At 38.8% G+C, this 24,163-nt stretch overlaps 1 protein-coding gene across 5 annotated transcripts; it reads left to right on the top strand.

The window, feature by feature from the left end:
- The first annotated feature begins 1,550 nt into the window (after positions 1–1,550).
- On the top strand, positions 1,551–23,838 carry LOC138884116 (uncharacterized). Of its 5 annotated transcripts, none has more exons than XR_011404232.1 (2): positions 1,551–2,088; positions 22,066–23,838. XR_011404232.1 is itself a non-coding variant. In XM_070164914.1 (2 exons), the coding sequence occupies exon 2, from the start codon at positions 8,018–8,020 to the stop codon at positions 9,158–9,160; it is 1,143 nt and encodes a 380-aa protein (XP_070021015.1). In that variant the 5' UTR covers positions 1,568–2,088; positions 6,055–8,017; the 3' UTR covers positions 9,161–10,056. The 5 variants fall into 5 exon arrangements, 4 of the variants coding, with proteins under 4 accessions (XP_070021015.1, XP_070021014.1, XP_070021013.1 ...); XM_070164914.1 differs by lacking the exon at positions 22,066–23,838 and adding an exon at positions 6,055–10,056 and having other exon boundaries at positions 1,568–2,088; XM_070164913.1 differs by lacking the exon at positions 22,066–23,838 and adding an exon at positions 2,487–10,056 and having other exon boundaries at positions 1,568–2,088.
- The last annotated feature ends 325 nt before the right edge of the window (positions 23,839–24,163 follow it).

Below are 24,163 nucleotides of genomic sequence, written 5' to 3'. Positions count from 1 at the left end.
GCTATGTCATCGGAAATCTGCAACCGCACCATGTCCTGCCTAATTACCTCTTCCCAATATTTCTTAGGCCTGCCCTCTGCCTTGTCATGACGGGGAATTCCCACCCTCGATCCATGATGGCGCCTAATATTTTGCTTACTAGGCAAGCCAACATTAGAATAATTTTTAGTCATTTTAACAAATCCAATTAACTGATACCAAGAAATTGAATAAAACTAAACTAAAACTGAAATAGAGTGAGCAACCATAATAACAACGATATCTAGATACAATCTCAAAACTGGTGTCATAAGCTCACGAGCAACTAGAGTAATACATATAATGGTGTGAATGAAAACGTGACTGTATGGAATGAAATAAACAGCTAGAAGAAGGTAGAAGGGGACTTCAAGGCTGCGAACGTGGTGTGGTTGTACCTGAAGTCTCCATCAGACAATCAATTCGAGCAATCTACCGACGACCGCTAGGACCGACTTCAAAATCCGCACAAGAAGTGCAGAGTGTAGTATGAGTACAATCGACCCCATGTACTCTTTAAGTGTCGAGCCTAACCTCGATGAAGTAATGACGAGGCTAAGACGAGTCACCTACAATAACCTGTACACAGTATAATAATAATAATAATAATAATAATAATAATAATAATAATAACAACAAGAAAGAAATGCAGAAAAAGTACGGCAGTTAAATGATGAAAATAACTCAATCCTCGAAATCAATAAAACCAGAAATATCGTTCCTCAGAATCTCGTATGGAAATACTGAAAGCTAACACATGTTGTCATCCGATTTTATCCCTCTTTTCTTCCAAATTGTGTACTTGAGCTTCTAATATTATTAATAATATAAAAATATTTATTTTACTATTTTTTTAATTAGTATCGTTATTTTATTATTATTTTTATTGTTGTTATCATCATTAGATAATACTATTGTCATTGCTGCTATTATTATTATTATTATTATTATTATTATTATTATTATTATTATTATTATTACCACTACTACTATGATTTGATATCTCAAATTATTCCATTCAATGTTAATCAACCAATAATATTTTTCTATACAAATATTTTTCACTGCATTGCATTAATCCTACTCCTATTTATAATATACTTATTTAAGTGATTTACATATTGGTTGCATGCCCATTTATAATTAATGGCTATCTACTAAATAGATATTTACAACATAAATTCGTAATTATTTAAACACTAAAAATTTATTTAATATAAATATTTATTAGTAGGCATATCGAAATTTAATTACTTATTTCACATTAATAGCTTTGTTATTTTTTATAATATGGATAAGATTTAAGAAGCCCAAATACAATACAAAGAAGAAAGAGATTCGGCTTTTTCCATATCCCAAATCGGAAGCCCATGCCCACCAACCCACCTGCTCTATTCTCTCTTCCACGTTGTCTCCACGTAGATTCCATGTCATCGCCACATAGGCTCCCAACAGTCAAAAGCACACGCCCCTACACGCCCCTAAGATCGAGTCTTCCAGTTTCTAGGGAGCTCCAAAATATCAGCATTTATTTACTTTCCTTTTATTATTTTTATTTTATCTTAGCCGTAACTCAGCTAATCTAATGGTCAGAATTCTACTTTCTGTTAACCCAACAACGTTTCCCTTCCCTCTTTCTCTCTCCATCGTCTCTTTCTTCCTCTACAATGGCAGATTTCTTTTTGACTTTTTTCTCCATTTTTGACAAAGTTTTGACCTTCAAAGTTCGAGATCAGAAGTTTGCACGCCTATTTCGAGCAAAGGAGAGTCTGTTCTTCCCCAACGTTTGGATTTAAACGTTCAATTTTTGATGATTTTTAACCCTAGAAGACCTCTATAAATACTAGCATCCTCAACAATTTTGGACAAGCTCTTAGCTGCCCCTCTACCCCCTAAAATCAGCTACCTCTTTCCCCTAAACCCGCTGCTCTATTTTCTCTAAAGATATATCTGATTTTTGTTCGGCATAGCTATAGCAGAAACTTTAAAATATTTTCTAAATTAGATCTGAGTTAACGAGTTCGTGGGAATAGCCTTTGACAAGTGCCCCAGTTCACTGCACCAAAGCAGGTCAGTGTCTTTTATTTTCTTTTCGATTCCGTAAGCCTAAGACGAATTCGTGTTTTGGTGTTAATTGTTATTGTGCCGTTAGTTCCTCTTTTTTCTTCTTCAGATGTTCTAGATATCACAAATATGCTTTCTGTTATTTGTACTTATATAATCATCTTGATTAGAGACCATGCATTAGGGATTTTTTTGTGTGCAATACCATAGTTTAGCAACTGTCTATTTATAGTAAAAAATAGTTCTAGGACTCCTTTGCTTATTTGTTCATAAATGATAATTAAAAAGAAGCTTGATCTAGTCTGCTATTACACTTTGATAGGTTACAAGTACCTTGGGCATAGGTACTTTACTTTGATGATCTAACAAACTTACCATATTGTGGGGTGTCACATACCCTGCAGACAACAACCGCAGCAGTCACCAGTCTGGTCTCCTGCCCCACAAAGTAGCTTGATGGCCGAACCACTCCCAAGGCGAATAGTGCCCTAGGGGCTGACCCGGCACCGACCGGCTGAGACTCCCGCGCAGTAGGAGCGGACTGAGTCGGTATTCGTCTACGAGAGGCGCACTCGTATGAGATACGGAACATGTTACACATCTACAAGACCTTGAGATCACAAAGTTCCAGGTTGGGATCCAACATGAGATATAACTCAACTCTTCAAAGAGGAAGGAGCAACTGAGGAAACAGGTCCCTACCAGTTCTCGAGTATCAGTTATCGAGTTAACTGTATGAAGTCAACTCTCTAGTAGGAAAGTTACTGCCTGCACACGCTACTGCACAGAAACAGTCAACTTTCTATGGAAGGCTTTTTACCTGCCTTGCTTACATCATTGTAAGTGATGTCACACACGTATAAAACAACTTACTTCATGAGAGAACCAGATAAAGGACCTGAAGCATGCCTGGTACAATCATTCAAGTTAATCGACTTAAGATAATCTGGGCAGTGTGCCTTCAGATCACAGGAACCAGATTAGGGACTTGATACCTTTGTGTTTCCCTGACAGAAGTATAAGTCAACAGTACAGCTGGAAAGCAACTGCAGTAAGTGACTGCCTGCAACAGTGCAGCAGACAGTGCAACAGTCACTTCCCATTGAGAGGAGGCATGTACTAATCAAGATTTGACATCACTAAGATGATGTCTTTTGTAGTTTAAACCTTATGCAAAGCACAAGATTCAGGTTAAAGACTTGTAAAATCAAAAACGAAAATCCTCTCTCTAGTGCTTGCGACAACCTCTCTCAAGAACAAAGCTGCTGCAACCTCAAGGACTTGATCCAAGATCGAAATATCTTAAGTCCTTAGGTTTGTTGACTCTTCGTTATTTGTTATTCATTGTAACTCCTATCTTGCTTTCTTAGAAGCTGTTTTTAGGAAACCCAAAATTTGTAAACTCTTCAATTTATGTTGTGACTAGGTTTAATCATAAGTTGAAGTCTTTGTAACTAGAGAGTTACAAAGTGGCTTGTAATAAGTGTTATTACAAGTTAGAGTGACTAAAAGCCTTTGTAACTGTAGAGTAATAAAATGGCTTGTGGTGAGAGCATCACAAGTTAGTTAAATTCTTTGTAACTAGGGAGTCACAAAGTGGCTTGTGGTAAGAGTACCACAAGTTAGTTGAATTCTTTGTGATAGAGTCATTACAAAGTGACTTGTAATAGGTGTTTACAAGTTAGTAAAGTTGAAAGCCTACAAGTGTAAGTCGTGGTTTTTATCCCCTTGAGTTTGGATTTTTTCACGTAAAAATCCTCTGTGTTCTTTACTTACTGCCGAACTACTGCGAGAACAATTAGAGAACCTGATTCCCTATACTGGTTAATGTTACAGTCTGTTGCTTTCAATGGGAACTTATAGAGAATCAGGTTCTCTATACAGTGGGAACTTATTCTGCGTCTCATTTACATACTGGTTCAGTAATTAGCATTGTGGGATATGATATAGGACCAGATCCCTATACAGTTTGGTTCATTAGTGTTTTCAGTGGAAACTCAGAGAAAATTTAAAATATTTTCTAAATTAGATCTGAAATGATGAGTTCGTGGGAATAGCCTTTGATAAGCGCCCCGGTTCACTGCCCCAAAGCAGGTCAGTGTCTTATTTTCTTTTCGATTCCGTAAGCTTAAGACGAATTCGTGTTTTGGTGTTAATTGTTATTGTGCCGTTAGTTCCTCTTTTGTTTTCATCAGATGTTATAGATATCACAAATATGCTTTGTGTTATTTGTACTTATATCATCATCTTGATTAGAGACCATGCATTAGGGATTTTGTTTTGCGCAATACCATAGTTTAGCAGCTGTCTATTTATATAAAAAATAGTTCTAGGACTCCTTTGCTTATTTGTTCATAAATGATAATTAAAATGAAGCTTGATCTAGTCTGCTATTACACTTGTTTGTTTGAATGAATGAATGGAAGTAGGAGATAGTTATAGAGTTTTATTTGTCCTTTCATGATTAATAAATATCCTAATAAAATCATCTAAGTATATGACATAGTTTAGTGGAAATAGTACTTTAAACTTGCTTACTACTCAGAGATAGAAATCATGTGCATAAGAGTTCAAATGATACATAGGTATTAATACATAGGTATTATTTGAATAAGAAAGAAAACTTTCGGCTAACTGTTCAAATGAATAAGTATGTTTAGATTTCCGATGAACATACAATAGTAGGTAGTTTACGCTCCTTGATCTTGATGTCATATCTATAGGATTCTAATGAGAAGGAAATGATGTGTGTATGTTCAATAGTTTAAATACATATTCTTGTCATGGGTGCAGTGTTAAAGAAAGATATAGAGGTTATGTTAGGTCTTCAAAAATAAGATCTTCAAAAATAAGATCTTATGATTAAGAATCATGTTTTAAAGAGTTACATTCAAACACTGTGAATCTGTTAATGAAATCTCAGCGATATATGATGCACACCGTTATGTGTTTGGAATATTTTCAAAGCTTTTTTAAGTTACAGCTTTAGGATAAGAATGTTCGTGTAATCTGGCACCAACTTATGACTGTCTACACTTTTAAGATTTAGGTCTATGTTTGTTTGAGGGAATACCCTAGATATTTGTAGATAAATTACTTTGGTGCAAAGTTGATAAATAATAAAAATAGGTTGTAGTGTTCCCTTCTACAATTTCCCTGTAAATTGATTAGCAATTTTAAGGTGTGTTTAGCTAAACTATGTTATAGTATCTGTTGTTAACTATACCAACATTAATTTGGAGTCATATAACTTGTTAATAATTTGATTCTCATGATAGAAGCACCACCTATAGGAAATCTCTGTCTATAGATTTAACTTCGATGACTCCAAACTCTGAAGCCTATTTGATAAGATATAGTAATTTAAATCGTCTTACATCTTGCTAATATAGTATTGTATTCCTATAGACAAAGTGCATCTCTTCTTAGGTATATATTGTTATTGGAATCGCTAACTTCTTTATTTTTCCTTTCTTTACATGTACACTTTGGAGCAAATGAAGTTGTAAGCATTAAAATTTTATCGAATTTAAATCGATAAAATAGTATGGACTATATTTTAATATGCTAGTCCAAATAAATATTATTGGGCTAATGTAATTGAATTAGTTATATAAGTCCAATATATATGGATTAAATAAATAAGTCTTAATCCATTGGGCTAGCCTATTTAATTGGGCTAAAGTGATGAGCCCACTTCATTAAGCCCAAGATGTCATCTTCCTAGAGGCCCAGTTTGGTGCCACGTGTCAAATGATGTGGCGCGCCAAGCCAAGCGGAAGAGCCAATAGGACCATGCCACGTGTCAAAATGACAAGGCATGTCCAGTCACGCTAAAAGGCCAATGAAATCGCGCCACGTGTGCAAGTGACATGTTCTGGCCAATCAAATGCAGCCATGTCACACTTCAATTTGATTGATCGAAAAGAGTTTGTTCTTATCACAACTCTTCCCTTCCACAACTATAAATAGGGGTCTTCATAACTCAGAAAAGAGACCAGAAGTTATAACAAGAAGCAAGAAAGAGCTCGTGGATCAAACGCTGCAAATTCCCCCACAAGTTTCAGGCTTCAAGTTCAAGTTCAAGAAATCAAGTGCAAGTTCAAGAACGAAGAACAAATCAAGGTCAAGTTCAAGCAATCAAGCTCAAGAACAAGATCATCGTTCGAGGCAACAAATACATATTCAAGATCAAGCTCAAAGGCCCTTGAATTTATTTACTATTGAAAAGTAAAATCAGAGGATTCATAGAGATTGTACACTCATATTATTCGAAATAAAATACTACGATTGTTGCGATATTTTTCGGTCTTGATTTTATTTTCTCGACGCAAATTATCTCTACCTCTCATCTCAACTTTTCAATCAATCTGTGTGAAAATTCATGCTACTCTCCGTCATCGATGACAATCATGCAAGCCATGGTGACAAACACTTCATCTATGGAGGAGCAGTTGGCAAACTTGATGGAAGCAATCGCTGGCTTGACCAAATGCATGCAAAATCAAGAGGCTAGAATTGACAAGCTAACAGACAGAGTGAGAATCTTGATGGAAGAAGAATCTACCCATGCACCCGGCAAGCTCCCAGAAGTTCTAGAGAGTGACTCTCCCGCAAGACAAGCAACATCCACTAAGGCTATCCCTGTCTCATCTGAAGGGATGATTCCAATCGATCAACTGAAGGAGTTCATTGAAGGAACCATTAAGAACAAATATGAAGTTGCTGCCAAATCCTCCCTTACGTATGCAAAGCCGTACACTGCAAGGGTCGATACGTTGAAGATGCCTGCTGGCTATCAACCTCCGAAGTTTCAACAGTTTGATGGTAAAGGTAATCCAAAGCAACATATTGCGCACTTCGTGGAGACGTGCAATAATGCTGGGACTTATGGAGATTACCTCATCAAGCAGTTTGTCCGCTCGCTAAAAGGAAATGCTTTTGACTGGTACACGGACCTCGAGGCTAGATCTATCGACAGCTGGGATCAACTAGAGCAAGAATTCCTCAATCGCTTTTATAGCACAAGACGCACGGTGAGTATGATAGAGCTTACAAATACTCGTCAATGAAAGGGGGAACCAGTCATCGACTTTATCAATCGTTGGAGGAACGCAAGCCTCAACTGCAAAGACAGGCTTAGTGAAGCTTCAAGCATAGAGATGTGCATCCAAGGCATGCATTGGGGATTGCGCTACATCTTGCAAGGTATCAAGCCTAGCGCATTTGAAGAACTTGCAACTCGTGCCCATGACATGGAATTGAGCATGGCCTCCGCTGGAAATGAAAGGCTACCAATCTATGAACCTTGCAATGCGAATGACAAGCAAGAAGTCAGGAAGTGGAACAAGTTCGTACCCAAGTCTGAAAGCAAAGAAGCTATGAATGTCAATACGTCACCTATGAAGTTCACGACGAAGGTGAGCAAGAAGCAGAGTATGAAATCCACTTCTTTTCAAGACAAGCCAAGTGGAAAGTTGACTCTAAAAGAAATGCAGGAAAAAGAGTACCATTCCTGGATTCTGATGTGCCAGTCATTTTCGAAGAACTCCTCGAGTTAAATCTCATTGAACTTCCGGAGATGAAGCGACCAAATGAAGCTGGGAAAACAAATGACCCAAACTACTGCAAATATCACCGACTTGTAAGCCACCCTCTGGAGAAGTGCTTTGTCTTCAAGGATGGATTTGGCTCGCGAAAAGAAGATCGTGCTTGAAGATGAGAAAGCAAGCGCAAATCAAGTCTCTCTCACCTTTGGCTCATTCAGTCAGGATGACTTATGTGATTTTAAAGAAAGTAAAGATGAAGAATTACTGGAGAGCGACAAAGCTGAAGTCAATCAACCGATGATGATGAAGGTTGAACACTGGTGACTCGTCGTAGGCACCACAAAAGGAGCCCACGAAAAGAATTAATAGAACAACCGACAAGGAAGATGATGGTAAAAAGACCAACAAAAAAGAATCCAGTTAGGCATTTGAAGAAAGCAAAAGTGGAGATGCACCATTCTCAAAAGCCACGAAATCTAGTGGCCTTGGAGGAGTTTTTACCAAGTTGGTTCCGCACGAAGATTTCCCATGAGGGCATTGATGCCTTTTGTTGCCATGCTGACAAAGGGGAAGAAAAGAGTGATGACCTACCGTTGGCACCATCTTCGAAAAAGCCCATCGAGTCCACTTCTCAAGAAGTTAATGCTTGTGGGGAAAAAGTCACGTTCACAAATGACGATCTTTTGCTAGGTGACACTCCTCATAACTGCCTATTGTACCTGGTTGGCTATATGCGCGATGAAAGGGTAAATCGGATTTTGGTTGATGGAGGAACCTCAGTGAACATTTTGCCAATCCACACTGTGAAAGAACTTGGTATTCCCATGAATGAACTCTCAGAAAGTCGTGTGATGATCCAAGGATTCAACCAAGGGGGGCAAAGAGCCATAGGTGCGATCAGGCTGGGAATCACTATTGAAGATATGCAATCAAGTGCATGGCTGCATGTGATCGACGCGAAGACTTCATACAATGTTTTGCTTGGGAGGCCTGGGATACATGAGAATAAAGTAGTTCCATCTACCTACCATCAATGTTTAAAATACTACGAGAGTAAAGTCGAGAAGACGGTAGTTGCTGATGATGAGCCATTCACCGAGGTTGAGTCACACTTCGTCGATGCAAAGTTCTACTTGAAGAACCGTATTGTGAAGGAGCTGAAAGCTGATGATGGCATGAAAAGCAAGAATAAAGAATCCTCAACTAAAATAGAAGAGGTGACTACTGGTGAAGCCAAAGCTGCTAGTAAGGAGGTACAACCCAACGCGAATAAGTCTTATAGAGGGAATGTTACATCTTATGGCAAGAAAGTGAGTCCGGCACTCCAATATATCCCTAAAAGGAAGAAAGATGAAAGTGAATCATCTAATTGCAGATCCAACATGCTAAAGGAGTTAACGCTTCCGGTCAAACGAATTGAGGCATTAAAGTCGTCCTCAATGCCGCTTTCAGGGTTTGTAGCCCAAAATCGTTTGCAGAATGTGGCACTCCTTACAAGCTATTTGCAAAAGCTGGATACAATCAAATGAAGTATATTGCTTTGTATATACTTCAATTCTTGTCTTCAAAGCTCGAAAAGTCTACACATTGACAAGTCTTGAAGTAGGGGGCATTTGTAAGCATTAAAATTTTATCGAATTTAAATCGATAAAATAATATGGACTATATTTTAATATGTTAGTCCAAATAAATATTATTGGGCTAATGTAATTGAATTAGTTATATAAGTCCAATATATATGGATTAAATAAATAAGTCTTAATCCATTGGGCTAGCCCATTTAATTGGGCTAAAGTGATGAGCCCACTTCATTAAGCCCAAGGTGTCATCTTCCTAGAGGCCCAGTTTGGTGCCACGTGTCAAATGACGTGGCGCACCAAGTCAAGCGGAAGAGCCAATAGGACCATGCCACGTGTCAAAATGACAAGGCATGTCCAGTCACGCTAAAAGGCCAATGAAATCGCTCCACGTGTGCAGGTGACATGTTCTGGCCAATCAAATGCAGCCATGTCACATTTCAATTTGATTGGTCGGAAAGAGTTTGTTCTTATCACATCTCTTCCCTTCCACAACTATAAATAGGGGTCTTCATAACTCAGAAAAGAGACCAGAAGTTATAACAAGAAGCAAGAAAGAGCTCGTGGATCAAACGCTGCAAATTCCCCCACAAGTTTCAGGCTTCAAGTTCAAGTTCAAGAAATCAAGTGCAAGTTCAAGAACGAAGAACAAATCAAGGTCAAGTTCAAGCAATCAAGCTCAAGAACAAGATCATCTTCGAGGCAACAAATACATATTCAAGATCAAGCTCAAAGGCCCTTGAATTTATTTACTATTGAAAAGTAGAATCAGAGGATTCATAGAGATTGTACACTCATATTATTCGAAATAAAATACTACGATTGTTGCGATATTTTTCGGTCTTGATTTTATTTTCTCGACGCAAATTTATTGTCTACAGAAGTCTTAATTCGAGATTCTCGTATGGGAGTCTCACTCGAGACTCAACATTTCTCGAGCACGGAATCACCACATCCCATCTTCCTTAGACGCACCGGATAGCGAGAAAAACAAGCTAAACGCTTGGGGACGCCTATGGCGTCTTTCTTTCCTTTTTCCATATTGTTCATCCGACTTGACTTGTGCGATTTAAGTTTCTCTCCATTTTCTTTAAGATTGTATGTTGAAATTCATGTTAGCATAGCGTATTTAGTTATGTAAAATCTTATCTTGTTATTATCAATTTGGTACTCTCTTAATCACATAAATGCAGCCTTTGGATATAGGAACTTAGAATCAGTGTCTTTTAAAAAAATGATGCTTCCAAAAACCTTTCATCAAAACCTTTTCTAATAGCTTTGAATTAGACTTTAGTAAGCACGAGATGTTTAAGAGGGTGTTTGGATTGACTTATTTTAAGTGATTATTTGCTTTTAAGCACTTTTCTAGTTTATGTGGTGTTTGACAATGATAAAAAGTGCTGAAAAACACTTATTTTTAGGCATGAAAAGTACAAAAATAAGCTAAAAGCTAAAAGTTGGATATTTCCAACTTGTGGCTTTTGGCTTTTAGCTTAAAAACTACTTTTTAAAAGTCAATCCAAACACCCTCTAAGTCTAATTGAGTATTTTATAGAAGTATATATGAACGAAAACATTTTAGCTACTTTCTGGAACATAAAGATATTTTGCTAATTCAAAAATGTTCAATCTTGTATGAAATCTGACCTCTTTTAAAAGCCGTCCTAGTGCATTGAGATTCCTTTTTAAGTTAATCCCTTTTCAATCACTATAAAAGATTTAAACACTTCATAAATTATTTTATATTGGTCTGACATTTTTTAGCCATTAATTAACATAAGTTTAGCCGGTTAACCATAGTTAAAGGATCTTAAAGAGTGCATAACACCTTATTTTTAGGATAATTAGAGCCCTTATCTAGAATTTCTAAGGTTAAATAGACCATAAAAACAGAGTATGTTTAAGTATTACTTAGCTAAAATTGATGTGCTAATTCACCATTAAAATAATTAGGTAGCGACTCTTAAAATTAATTAAACCTCGGATTTACTAATATGTTATATTCTAATTTGATCCGTGTTAAAATGGGGTATAACAACATGGAGACTCTGTTGGGGATTTAGGTTCTAAACCATAACAAACTTAGGTTAATAATAAAAATTTATTTCTGTGTTTGTAATTGTTTATGATGCTTGTATGAATTGCCGTTATGTGATAAATTGTCTTATAAAAATTGCTTACTTATTATTGCTTTATATAAATTGTTATTGCGCTTCACTTCCTCCACTCCTAGAAAACTCACACAAATCACACGCTTAAACGGTTTTGTGGTTTGAGACCGTACACTACTCAAAATACCATTTAGGGAAAAGTTCGTGGGTAAGTCGATCAGAGGTGCAGTTGACAATCACGAGATTTTCACTCTCAAGTTGTCCACTTGAGAGTAGATCGGTCTAGAAAATACCCACTCTTAGTCAACCTAGGATAGAACTTGTCACGACCCTAACTGGACCCGATCGTGATGGCACCTCTCGTGAAACAAGGCCAGCCGACACAAACCCCCAAACCAACTAAACAATTATAATAATTCATTTAAATCATTAATAAGCTATAAATCCCAAAATGTAGCGTAGAATAGAACAGTGCGGAAACAAACACAGCCCGACATCGGGGTGTCACCAGTCATGAGCGTTTAAAATCCGTCTAAGAGTATGACAAGACAACATAGTCTAGTACAAAGTGAAATAAAGATAGGAAGGAGAAGCACTGGGCTGCAAACGCCGAGCAGCTACCTAGTCAACTCCGAACAAGCCTGTTGTGAAAGTAAATCATCACTCGCTAGCATGACCCGAAACTCTTGGATCTGCACACAGGGTGCAGGGAGTAATGTGAGTACGCCAACTCAGTAAGTAATAAAAGTAAAGGCAGTTGAGCGATAAGAAAACACGTAAAACACATCATAATACTACACCAAAATAGTATAAAACCAGAACAATGCAATAAAATAGTAAAAGCTCGTAAAAACACCTTAGTTCAGCAAAACCTCTTTAAAACATCTTTTAGTAGTTCAAATGAGTGATGAAAACATGGAGAAAAGGATAGAAACATAAATCAGCCCCTCGGGTGAAATACCAACAGAACCAGCCCCCCGGGCTATATCACAATCACTCGTATCAGCCCTTCAGGAAATAACATGGAACAACATCAACCCTTTAGCCTATATCACATCTCACACTGGCACCCGCGCTCAATGGGGATGTGCAGACTCCGGAGGGGCTCCTACAACCCAAGCGCTATATTAAGTCATCTCGTGGAACTGGCCCTCGACCTCATAACAAGCCATCTCGTGGCATACCAAATCAGGCCCTTGGCCTCATAATCATGAATCAGTACAACATCGCTGCGGCGCGTAGCCCGATCCCATAATATCCTCACAACACAGGCCCTCGCCTCACTCAATCAGAAATCTCGCAAGCCACTCGGGCATAGTAAAATATGATGCTCATCCGAAAAATATCATTTAAAATGTCAAAATGAGTAAATATTGCTGAGTTATGAAAACAGTAGAATACAGTATGACTGAGTACAAATATAATGTCAAAATAGTGAAGAATAGTAGTAAAAATCCTCTAAGGGTCCAAAACAGTTGGCACGAGGCCCAAATATGGCATTTAACCCAAAACATGATAATACTTTCCAAAACACAATGATAGCAAACAATTTTCAATCAAATACGTGGTTTAACAGTCATACGGGACGAACTAAGTCACAATCCCCAAAGGTGCATGACCCCACGCTCGTCATCTAACATGTGCGTCACCTCAAAGTAGCACAATGATGTGAAATACGGGGTTTCATACCCTTAAGACAACATATACAAACATTACTTACTTCTGTCCGGTCCAAACTCTAGCCCGCAATGCCTTTGCCTCTCGACTCGGCCTTCGGATGCTCCAAATCTAACCAAAAATAGATTTATACCATCAAAATATGCTAAGGGAACAAAGCCCACTCGAAACTAACCAATTTACATCAAAAATCTCGAAATTGGCCAAACCTGACCCCGAGCCCACGTCTCAAATTCTGACAAAAATCACAAAACTAGAATCTTTACACTCTCTTGAGTTCATACATATCAAGAATACCAAAATTCGACCACAAATGGCCCCTCAAATCTCTAGATTTAGGTATCCAATTTTCAAGCCCAAACTTCCAATTTTAGGCTTTAGATTCCACAAATTCCATGTTTAATTAGGTAGAAATCACATTAGGATAGAATATTAAGTCCATAAATCTTACTTCCAAGTGTTTCCCCTTGATTCCCTCTTCAATCCTCAATAAGCTCCAAAATGCTCAACAATGGTGAAATATGGCCAAAAATCGCGAAAGAGGATCTTTTAATCATTTTGCCCAGCTTTTAAAATTACTTAATCGCGATCGCGAAGCACAAGCTTCACTGACTCCAAAGTTTACTCTACGCAAACGCGTCGTCTCCCACGCGAACGCGTCGTCTCCCACGCGAACACGATGCACAAAATCTTACACCTACACGATCGCGGACCAGGGACCGCATCCGCGAAGAACAAACGTGTGGTCAACCTCTGGTCTACTTACCTTACGCGAACGTGACCTAACCCACGCGTTCGCGATTCATTACCTGAACAACTCACGCGATCGCAGCTCCAACTATACAAACGCGAAGAACAACCTGGATTGCCCCCTACAAATTCTCTACACGATCGCGAGCCTCCTCACACGATCGCGAAGAAGAAATACCTACAAAAAAACTGAAGCAAACACCTACAACCTTTTCCAACATGAAATGATCCGTTCAACCACCCGAAACTCACCCGAGGCCCTCGGGACCTTAACCAAATATGCCAGCATATCCCATAACCTCATTCAAACTTGTTCCAACCTTCGAAACGCTCAAAACAACATCAAGACACCAAATTTACATCAGATTCAAGCCTAATAATTCCAAAAACTTTCAAATTTCGCAAACGACACCGAAACATATCGAACCTCGCCCGAATAACCTCAAATTTTGCACACACATCACAAATGACATTAAGAACATATTCCAACTCTCGAAATTCCATTCTGACTCCGATATCAAATTTTCCACTACCGCCCTAGAATCACCAAATTTCTAAATTTGCCAATTCAAGCCTAATTCTACCACGTACCTCCAAACTACATTACGGACGCGCTCCTAAGTCCAAAATCACCTACTAGAGTATCAAAATTCACATCCGAGATTGAATACTAAAAAGTCAAAACTTGGTCAAACCTTTTAAATTTAAAGCTTCTAGCTGAGAATCATTCTCCCAAATCAAATTCCGGATAACCTGAAAATCAAAACCGATGATTCACATAAGTCATAATACATCATACGGATATACATGCCCTCAAACAACTGAACGAAGTGCAATTGCTCAAATTGACTGGTCAGGTCGTTACATTCTTCCCTGCTTAAACATACGTTCGTCCTCAAACGTGCTCAGAGTGGTTCCAAAAGCCATTAGATCGATGTATAATCTCACTATGCACATACTCGGGGGGTGATCCCACGTCACCCTATCCCATATAGGTCCGATAACACAACATGACTGAAATTTCTTAATCCCACCTAGCCCATAGGCCTTAGAATCCAATTTCCACATCCGAAAATTCCTATAAGATCAGAATCTCGCATCCACACACTGTATATGTCTGAACAAGCTAAAATCATAACCCAAGGTGTAGTCACATGACATACTACATAATTCAAACACTCATAGAGACAATTTCTAATTACAGTAGTTGCTCAAAACAACCCAATACCGGTAATAAACCTCTTATCAAATAAAGCCTCGTTCTAACACCTTCATATACTGCCAAATGATAAAAGGAACACACAGAAACTTATAACCATTCGTCATATCAACAAATCATGGAGCTCCCTCTTCTCCGATAGGAATAATAGCAGGTTTCTAAGCCGACTTTCGATATTATCCTTCTAACTAGGCTGTAGTCAATTCTGATAGTATTCATTCTAAGTCGAATGACCTCATCTCATCCAACACGACCACCTTGGTGACATGACACATCAATACAACCCAGGGCCATAATCTGTGCAATTCGTGCACCCAATAGCAATATCCCAAATGTACTCAATCATGAAAATGACTCAAACAAGAAAACTGCCCCGACAACTTAACAAGTACCAACACAACCATGCTAAGAGCCTAGTACTCATCGAATAACCAAAACTCACGAATCTAACACAAGGGTCGTACCTCTACATAACTCCGCTACAATGGGCGATCCTATCAAAACACTGGTCCGTATTGTATAGCTGCCTTGCTCAAAATCAATAACCACGCAAAATTCGACATCAAGTACCCAAAGTGCATTACCATAACTACAGATCAAATAACCCAATACCACAATCCAGAAAGAACATAGCTAATGCGCAATCAATCATGCAATATCCAAATACTCATCTCGCTCAAATTCTGCTATAAAGCTCAAATTGAACCGCACCATATGTGCATATAACCAACGAATCACAACTCCTCGTAACATAGAAGAGTAACTCATAGATCACTCCAGAACACGAATAAGCTCAACCACAATCGAATGGCACATCCCTCAACAATATGAGTTCGGAGTCAACAAATCCGACCCGGTGCAGAACACACATCCATGTTGGGCCTACCAATGAACTCCAAATCAACTCTGGTCACCCACAACAGATAAATAACCCTCCGAAAGTCCACAATGGACATACTACACCCTGACTAACCTTAGCTACATTTTCACAGTCCACAACCACGAAACAATCTACTAACGAAAACTCTCAATCTCCAATTCCATAGAAAATATGAATCACCATCTCTGGTCTCAACTCCACCGCCTGAATGTCCACACTTCTCTAATTATACAGTCATCCCATGAAGAATACTTCTGAAATTTTTTCTGTGCCACAAGGCAAAATCTAAACTCCAGTAATCGACCAAATAACAGAGTGCCACAATACTAATGAAGTATCCATAACTCAAACACTTCGCCCCTTTCTGAATGTATATTCTCATCAAACCATACCAATTAGTAATATCATTTACCTAGTCATCTGAAACTGTCCATGCTGCCTAAAAATTTACGACCTTCCTTTGAGAACTGAACTGTGACCTTACACATGCAAATCTCAATCGTACACAGGATACCGCATATACTATGCCATCCTATGATAAATGTGAGAACTTCATAATCCACTCCGAGTCACAAGCAACTACGTACTCAACTAGCCAAGAACTTTTCATTTGATCCCATCTAGGTGAAAATCACTGTACATCACATGCTCCTCACGCAAGTAGAAAATACACATCTCTAATCGTGGTAGAAACCATCAAGAACTATCCGAACCCCATTGGCACGAAACAAAACCATCAGGACTGAATCCTTCTAACTCAACCAATCTACACATGCCACTAAAAACCCAAGGGCATTGCCACGAAACACCTGTAGAAACTCATTACCTCATACACAACCAAAGAACTAATCATACCCATTATCATGCTGATCCAACCTACTACCAAGATGTCCTACCTATCCGAGTCACTTCTGAATTACCTTTAAATAAATACTTCTTCTCGCCATAACACCATAATCTTCAACCCGACTCACCACACGAGACCCTAACATAAAACCATACCGTCTTAGGCTCATAAGCCGCTGAATACTCTCTTAAATATCCCCAAAAGTACCACATTCAAAATACTTACCATGAAGAGACTTCTTGCGAATCTAAGGCCTTCACCTTCACCCTCCCGATACTGATATCTAGAATCCATAATGATATAGAAATGCCACAAGTCTTGACACCATCCAATGTAAACCTTAATTTCTAGCCAATTACACATCCTGAAGATTCCCGATTGTTACATATAAATCTTGAATTCATTAGAACCATTCTCGAGAGTCATCCACTCTACTCAGGTCTCATTTAATTGATCAAATGAACCGAACGACTATGTTCCATTGCTACAAACAACACCTAAGAAAGTAACCTATTATTATAAGTCGCCGAGCGATTTCCTACTCCATACATGTTACATCCCTTCAAACAACAACTAAATCATCCAATGTTTCTCATATATCCATAAAGCATAACACAAACCTTATCCAAAATTTCCTTTACTCGAGTCATCCTTGACCTCAACCTCTATAAGCCACAACTGATTCACTAGTATACCTCAAACTGAAACTAATACTACAAATAACCATGCAATCAACTGATCATTAACAGACTCCCCACACTTGGCTCAAAGTCATAGATAAAACGCACAATACTCACGATCCCTATACTCTATTACTTCCATAATGCGATAGTGAGATTCAGCTAAATCCTTCATAAGCTCATGCAACACAACCCATCTAATACCTCAAATTATTTGCAAATCTAATATTCACCCTCACAACTGCCAAGCCCACTCTCATAAGCGATCCAAACTCAAATTACAACACACATATTTCACTGGTAAAAGAGGACTTCCAACAAACAACATATGGATCACACATCCTCAGGACACCCTGCGGGAGATAACCCACCTACTTCGCCTCAAACTAACATCTCTTTATACCCTTCCACTGTCATAAACATCACGCAATCACTTAATCCTCCTGAGTCTGAACTCATAACACATCATGAAGATATACCTCACTCCACAACTAAACTACATGAGAGGTCCTTCAACATCCCCATAGCTCGAGGCCATACGCCAACTCAAGACAGAAGTCAAACACCCAATAGTCTTTGCTACATCTCCACCAAACTCTTCTTGTTATATTTGAATAATCTGAACACATCTCGCAATCAAATCATACTCACCCAGTCTTCAAGTCACAAATCCCACCAATAAGGACACAAATGGACATATAAGTCCCAAATGCACGTGCTCACACAATCGAAATCTCAGTACTCAAGTCATAGATAAAATCCGGCCTCAAGTCCTCCAGACCGGCCCATCATCGACATGCCAAAATCACACCTTGCACCTTAACCATGGAACTCACAAGCCATCGACGCACAGCTGATACCGAGTGCTCATGTGCGCATACGAATGCGTGGAAGGAATTCAAAGGGTTACACTTCAAGCTGAATCAATGTCACATGATAAGAATTCAAGAATGTGAAGTTTCCTCAAGGTTCTGCAGCCTCTCGAAGATAAGTACAGACATCTCCGTACCAATCCACAAGACTCTACTAAACCCGTTCATGACCCTTGAGACCTATGTAACCTAGGTTCTGATACCAACTTGTCATGACCCTAACTGGACCCGGTCGTGATGGTGCTTCTCGTGAAACAAGGCCAATCGACACAAACCCCCAAACCAACTAAATAATTATAATAATTCATTTATATCATTAATAAGCTATAAATCCCAAAATATACAGTAGAATAGAACAGTGCAGAAACAAACACAACTTGACATCGGGGTGTCACCAGTCATGAGCGTCTAAAATTCGTCTAAGAGTATGACAAGACAACATAGTCTAGTACAAGGCTGGTACAAAGTGAAATAAAGATAGGAAGGACAAACACTGGGCTGCGAACACCGAGCAGCTACCTAGTCAACTCCGAACAAGCCTGTTGTAAAAGCAAATTAGCACTCACTAGCGTGACCCGAGACTCCTGGATCTGCACACAGGGTGCAAAGAGTAATGTGAGTACGCCAACTCAGTAAGTAATAAAAGTAAAGGCAGCTGAGCGATAAGAAAACACGTAAAACACAGCATAATGCTACAACAAAACAATATAAAACCAGAACAATGCAATAAAACAGTAAAAGCACCTTAGTTCAGTAAAACCTCTTTGAAACATCTTTTAGTAGTTCAAACGAGTGATGAAAATAGGGAGAAAATGATAGAAACATAAATCAGTCCCTCGGGCGAAATACCAAAAGAACCAGCCCCTCGGGCTATCTCGCAATCACTCGTATCAGCCCCTCGGGAAATAACATGGAACAATATCTGCCCCTTGGGCTATATCACATCTCACACTTGGTACCCGCGCTCACTGGGGGTGTGCAGACTCCGGAGGGGCTCCTACGACCCAAGCGCTATATCAAGCCATCTCGTGGCATAATCAAACAGGTCCTCGGCCTCATAACAAGCCACCTCGTGGCATACAAAATTAGGCCTCGACATCATAATCATGAATCAGTACAACACCGCTGCAACGCGTAACCCGATCCCATAATATCCTCACAACACAGGCCCTTGGCCTCACTCAGTCAGAAATTTCTCAAGCCACTCGGGCATAGTAAAACATGATGCTCAACCCAAAAATATCATTTAAAATGTTAAAACAAGTAAATATGGCTGAGTTATGAAAACAGTAAAATACAACATGACTGAGTACAAATGTAAAGTCAAAACAGTGAGGAATAGTAGTAAAAATCCCCTAAGGATCCAAAATAGTTGGCACGAGGCCCAAATTTGGCATTCAACCCAAAACATGATAATACTTTCCAAAACACAATGATAACAAATAGTTTTCAATCAAATACGCGGTTTAAAAGTCATATGGGACGGACTAAGTCACAATCCCCAATGGTGCACGACCCCATGCTCGTCATCTAGCATGTGCGTCACCTCAAAGTAGCACAACGATGTGAAATTCGGGGATTCATACCCTCAGGATAGCATTTACAATCATTACCTACCTCTATCCAGTCCAAGCCCTAGCCCGTGATGCCTTTGCCTCTCGACTCGGCCTCTAGATGCTCCAAATCTAACCAAAAACAGATTTATACCATCAAAGTATGCTAAGGGAACAAACCCCACTCGAAACTAACCAATTTATATCAAAAATTTCGAAATTGGCCAAACCCGACCCCGAGCCCCCGTCTCGGATTCCGACAAAAATCACAAAACTAGAATCCTTACAATCTCACGAGTTCATGCATATCAAGAATGCCAAAATCCGACCATAAATTTCCCCTTCAAATCCCTAGATTTAGTTCTCCAATTTTCAAGCCCTAATTTCCAATTTTAGGCTTTAGATTCCACAAATTCCCTGTTCAATTAGATCGAAATCACATTAGGATCGAGTATTAAGTCCATAAATCTTACCTCCAAGTGTTTTCCCTTGATTTCCTCTTCAATCCTCCTCAAAAGCTCCAAAATCGCTCAACAATGGTGAAATATGGGCAAAAATCGCGAAAGGGGACCTTTTAAACATTTTGCCCAACTTTTAAAATTATTTAATCGCGATCGCGGGACATCTATCACAATCGCGAAGCACAAGCTTCACTGACTCCAAATTTTACTCTACGCGAACACGTCGTCTCCCACGTGAACGCGATGCACAGAATCTTACACCTACGCGATCGCTGACCAGTGACTGCGTCTGCGAAGAACAAATGCGTGGTCAACCTCTGGTCTACTTACCTTACGCGAACGTGACCTAACCCACGTGTTCGCGATTCATTACCTGATCAACTCACGCGATCGCAGCTCCAACTACGCGAACGCAAAGAACAATCTGGATTGCCCCTACAAATGCTCTACGCGATCGCGAACCTCCTCACGCGATCGCGAAGAAGAAGTACCTGCAACAGACCTGAAACAAAAATCTACAACTTTTTCCAACATGAAATGATCCGTTCAACCACCCGAAACTCACCTGAGGCCCTCGGGACCTCAACCAAACATGATAACATATCCCATAACCTCATTCAAACTTGTTCCAACCTTCGGAATGCTCAAAACAACATCAAGACACCAAATTTACATCGGATTCAAGCCTAAGAATTCCAAAAACTTCCAAATTCCGCAAACGACGCCGAAACATATCGAACCTCGTCCGAATAACCTCAAATGTTGCACACAAGTCACAAATGATACTACAAACCTACTCCAACTATCGAAATTCCATTGCGACTCTGATATGAAATTTTCCACTGCCGCCCTAGAATCTCCAAATTTCTAATTTGGCCAATTCAAGCCTAATTTTACCACGGACCTCCAAACTACATTCCGGACGCACTGCTAAGTCCAAAATCATTTACCAGAGCTAACGGAACCATCGAAATTCACATCCGAGATTGAATACTAAAAAGTCAAAACTTGGTCAAACCTTTCAAATTTAAAGCTTCTAGCTGAGAATTATTCTCCCAAATCAAATTTCGGATAACCTGAAAATCAAAACCGACGATTCACATAAGTCATAATGCATCATACAAATATACTCATGCCCTCAAACAACAGAACAAAGTGCAATTGCTCAAAACGACCGGTCGGGTCGTTACAGAGCTAAACCAAATCCCCTTTAAGAGCATGCATCATTTTAACCTTAGGTGATTTAATACTCGAGGTGTATTAAATCCATTAGTTCACCTTACCTAAATGTCAAATAGATTTTCAATCCCAAGTGACACCTTATCACACACATGTGCATTATATGAAGGGTAAACATGCTAATTATATGGACCATTTGCTTTAAATTAATTAAATCATAGTTAAAGGAGTATAACTAACTTTTTTATAAAGTTTTTTCAAATAACATAATCTTGCAGAACAAGAAGTTTAGACATGACAAAAATATCTTTTATACTTTCTTTTGATCATATATTTAAAAAAGAAGAGGTTTAAACGATTTATGTACCTTATTTTCTTTTGAAAAAAAAAAGATAAAAAAGTAAAATCGTTTAATTAATTTATGGCGATGGGATGATACATAATGACATATTTATCTTTCAAATACACGTTAAGCCTACTCTAGCATAAAGAGATTCCCTACATATTAGGACACACAATTATTTGTTATGCTTTGGAATTTGTCACATACTTTTCTAGCTTACTTGCTATTTGCTATATTATTTACTTGACTTTATTATTTTTACTAACATCGTTTGTTGTTTTTCAGAAGAATATTGATTGTCCGACTATGAATTGAGGATGATGGTGTTATGCGGCTTTAGGGTCAGGTTTGTGTTCTGAATGTTGATGGGTTGAGAGAGTTAATCCTTGAGAAGGCTCATAGTTTACAGTATTTCATTCATTCAGGTGTTACAAAGATGTATCGTTACTTGAAGAAGCATTATTGGTGGTAAACGATGAAGAAAGATATTTTTGACATGTCTCTCAGTGTTTGAATTGTTAGGTGAAGTATGAACATAAAAAACCTGGTGGTTTGACTCAAAAGTTGGTGATATCATAATAGAAATAGGAGTACATCACTATGGACTTTGTGGTAAGCTTACCACAGTCCTTGAGGAAATATGATGTTGTTTGGATCATTGAGGGACAGTTGACCAAGTCCACCTTCATCCTCGTGATGACATCCTACTCTTTCGAGATGTTGGCTCAGATTTACATCTAGGAGATTATTCGCCTACACAGTTTTTCCATTTTTATCATCTCTGATCATGGAACATAGTTCACTTCACACTTTGGAGAGCTGTTCAACATGAGTTGGGCACGCGGGTTGAGCTTAGTACTGCGTTTCACCCTCATATGGACAGGTAGATCGAGCGAACTATTCAAATTTTGCAGGATATGATGAGTGAATACTTTATTGATTTTAGGGGTCAGTGGGACCAGTTTCTACTTTAGCAAAGGTTGCCTACCAACAACTATCACTCAAGGATTCAGATTGCTCCATACAAGGCCTTATATGGGAGGCGATGTCATTCTCTAGTTGGTTGGTTTGAGCCTAGTGTGTTGGGAACAAATTGTGATGCTTTGGAGAAGGTGAATTTGATTCAAGAGCAACTTTGTACAGCACAGGCAAAAAAGTTATGCGGCTAAAAAGGTTCGCAATGTGGCCTACATGGAGGGTGAAAAGGTTCTTCTCCATGTTTTGCCTATGAAGGGCATGATGCGATTTGGGAAGAAGGGCAAGTTGAGCTCAAGGTTTATTGACCCGTTTGAGATCTTGGAGAGAGTTGGGGAGGGTTCTTATCGCTTTGCATTGCATCCTAGCCTAGCAGGGGTACATCCAGTATTAACATTTCCATGCTTTGAAAGTACCATGAGTATATGTCATATGTTTTTGACTTCAGCACGGTGCAGCTTGATGAGAACTTGACCTAAGAGGAAGAGCCAGTGGCTATTCAAGACTGGCAGGTTCGAAAGTTGAGATCTAAATATATTCATTTTGTGAAAATGCATTGGAGAGGTCAACCAATTGAGGAGGCTACCTGGGAGTACGATTCTGACATGAGGAGTAGATACCCGCATATTTTACCAATTCAGGTGCATATCTATGTCAGTTCGAGGACGAGCATTTCTTTTGGAGGTGGATAATGTGACGACCTAATAGGATGTTTTGAGTATTAGCTTCCCTTTTGTTTTTTGAGACCTTCCATAGCTTTATTTAATGAATTATAACTTGTGTTCCTAGTCTGTGTCAATTTAGAGATAGATTAAATGTGAATTTTTAAACAAAATATAATTTTTAACTTTAAAATTGGTTAGAGTTGACCACGGTCAACATTTTAACAGAACGATCTCAGATCGATATTTTGATGATTTCGGTAGGTTCGTAAGATGATTTTGGTCTTGTATGTACGTTTGGTTGGGGTCGCAGTTGACCCGAAGCCATTTCAACGCTTTATGTAGAAAATTGAAAAATTGAGTTTAAAATTTGAAAAATCCTGAGTATTTATGATCGATTCTTGATTTTAGATGTTTTTTATGGTTTGAGCTTGCAAGAGAGTTTATATGATGTTAATACACTTGTGTGAATGTTTGGATTGGAGCCCAAAGGACTCAGATGAGTTTTGGGTTTGTTGTTGACTTTTTTTGCATAGCTTAAGGATTGTTAGTGTGCTGGACTGCAGATCTTGCATTTGCGAGATTCTGCTTGCAAAATGCGAGCCTCGCATTTGTGATGCTAGGCAAGGGCAGGGAAACTTCGCTTTTGTGAAGTCTGAGTCGCTTTTACGAACTGGGATTGTTGTGATTGCGATAGTTGTGTCGTAATTACGACACTGATAGTGGTTGGATATCTTCGTATGTGC

This window comes from Nicotiana sylvestris, chromosome 12, assembly GCF_000393655.2.
Source record: "Nicotiana sylvestris chromosome 12, ASM39365v2, whole genome shotgun sequence".
Classification (NCBI taxonomy): domain Eukaryota; kingdom Viridiplantae; phylum Streptophyta; class Magnoliopsida; order Solanales; family Solanaceae; genus Nicotiana; species Nicotiana sylvestris.
The sequence above is the reverse complement of the archived record's forward strand: the minus strand, read 5'-3'. Positions and strand labels throughout refer to the sequence as shown.

What these genes read in the sequence shown, in the direction of transcription:
- LOC138884116 (XM_070164914.1), top strand. Translation starts at nt 8,018, where the DNA reads ATGATGGTAAAAAGACCAACAAAAAAGAATCCAGTTAGGCATTTGAAG.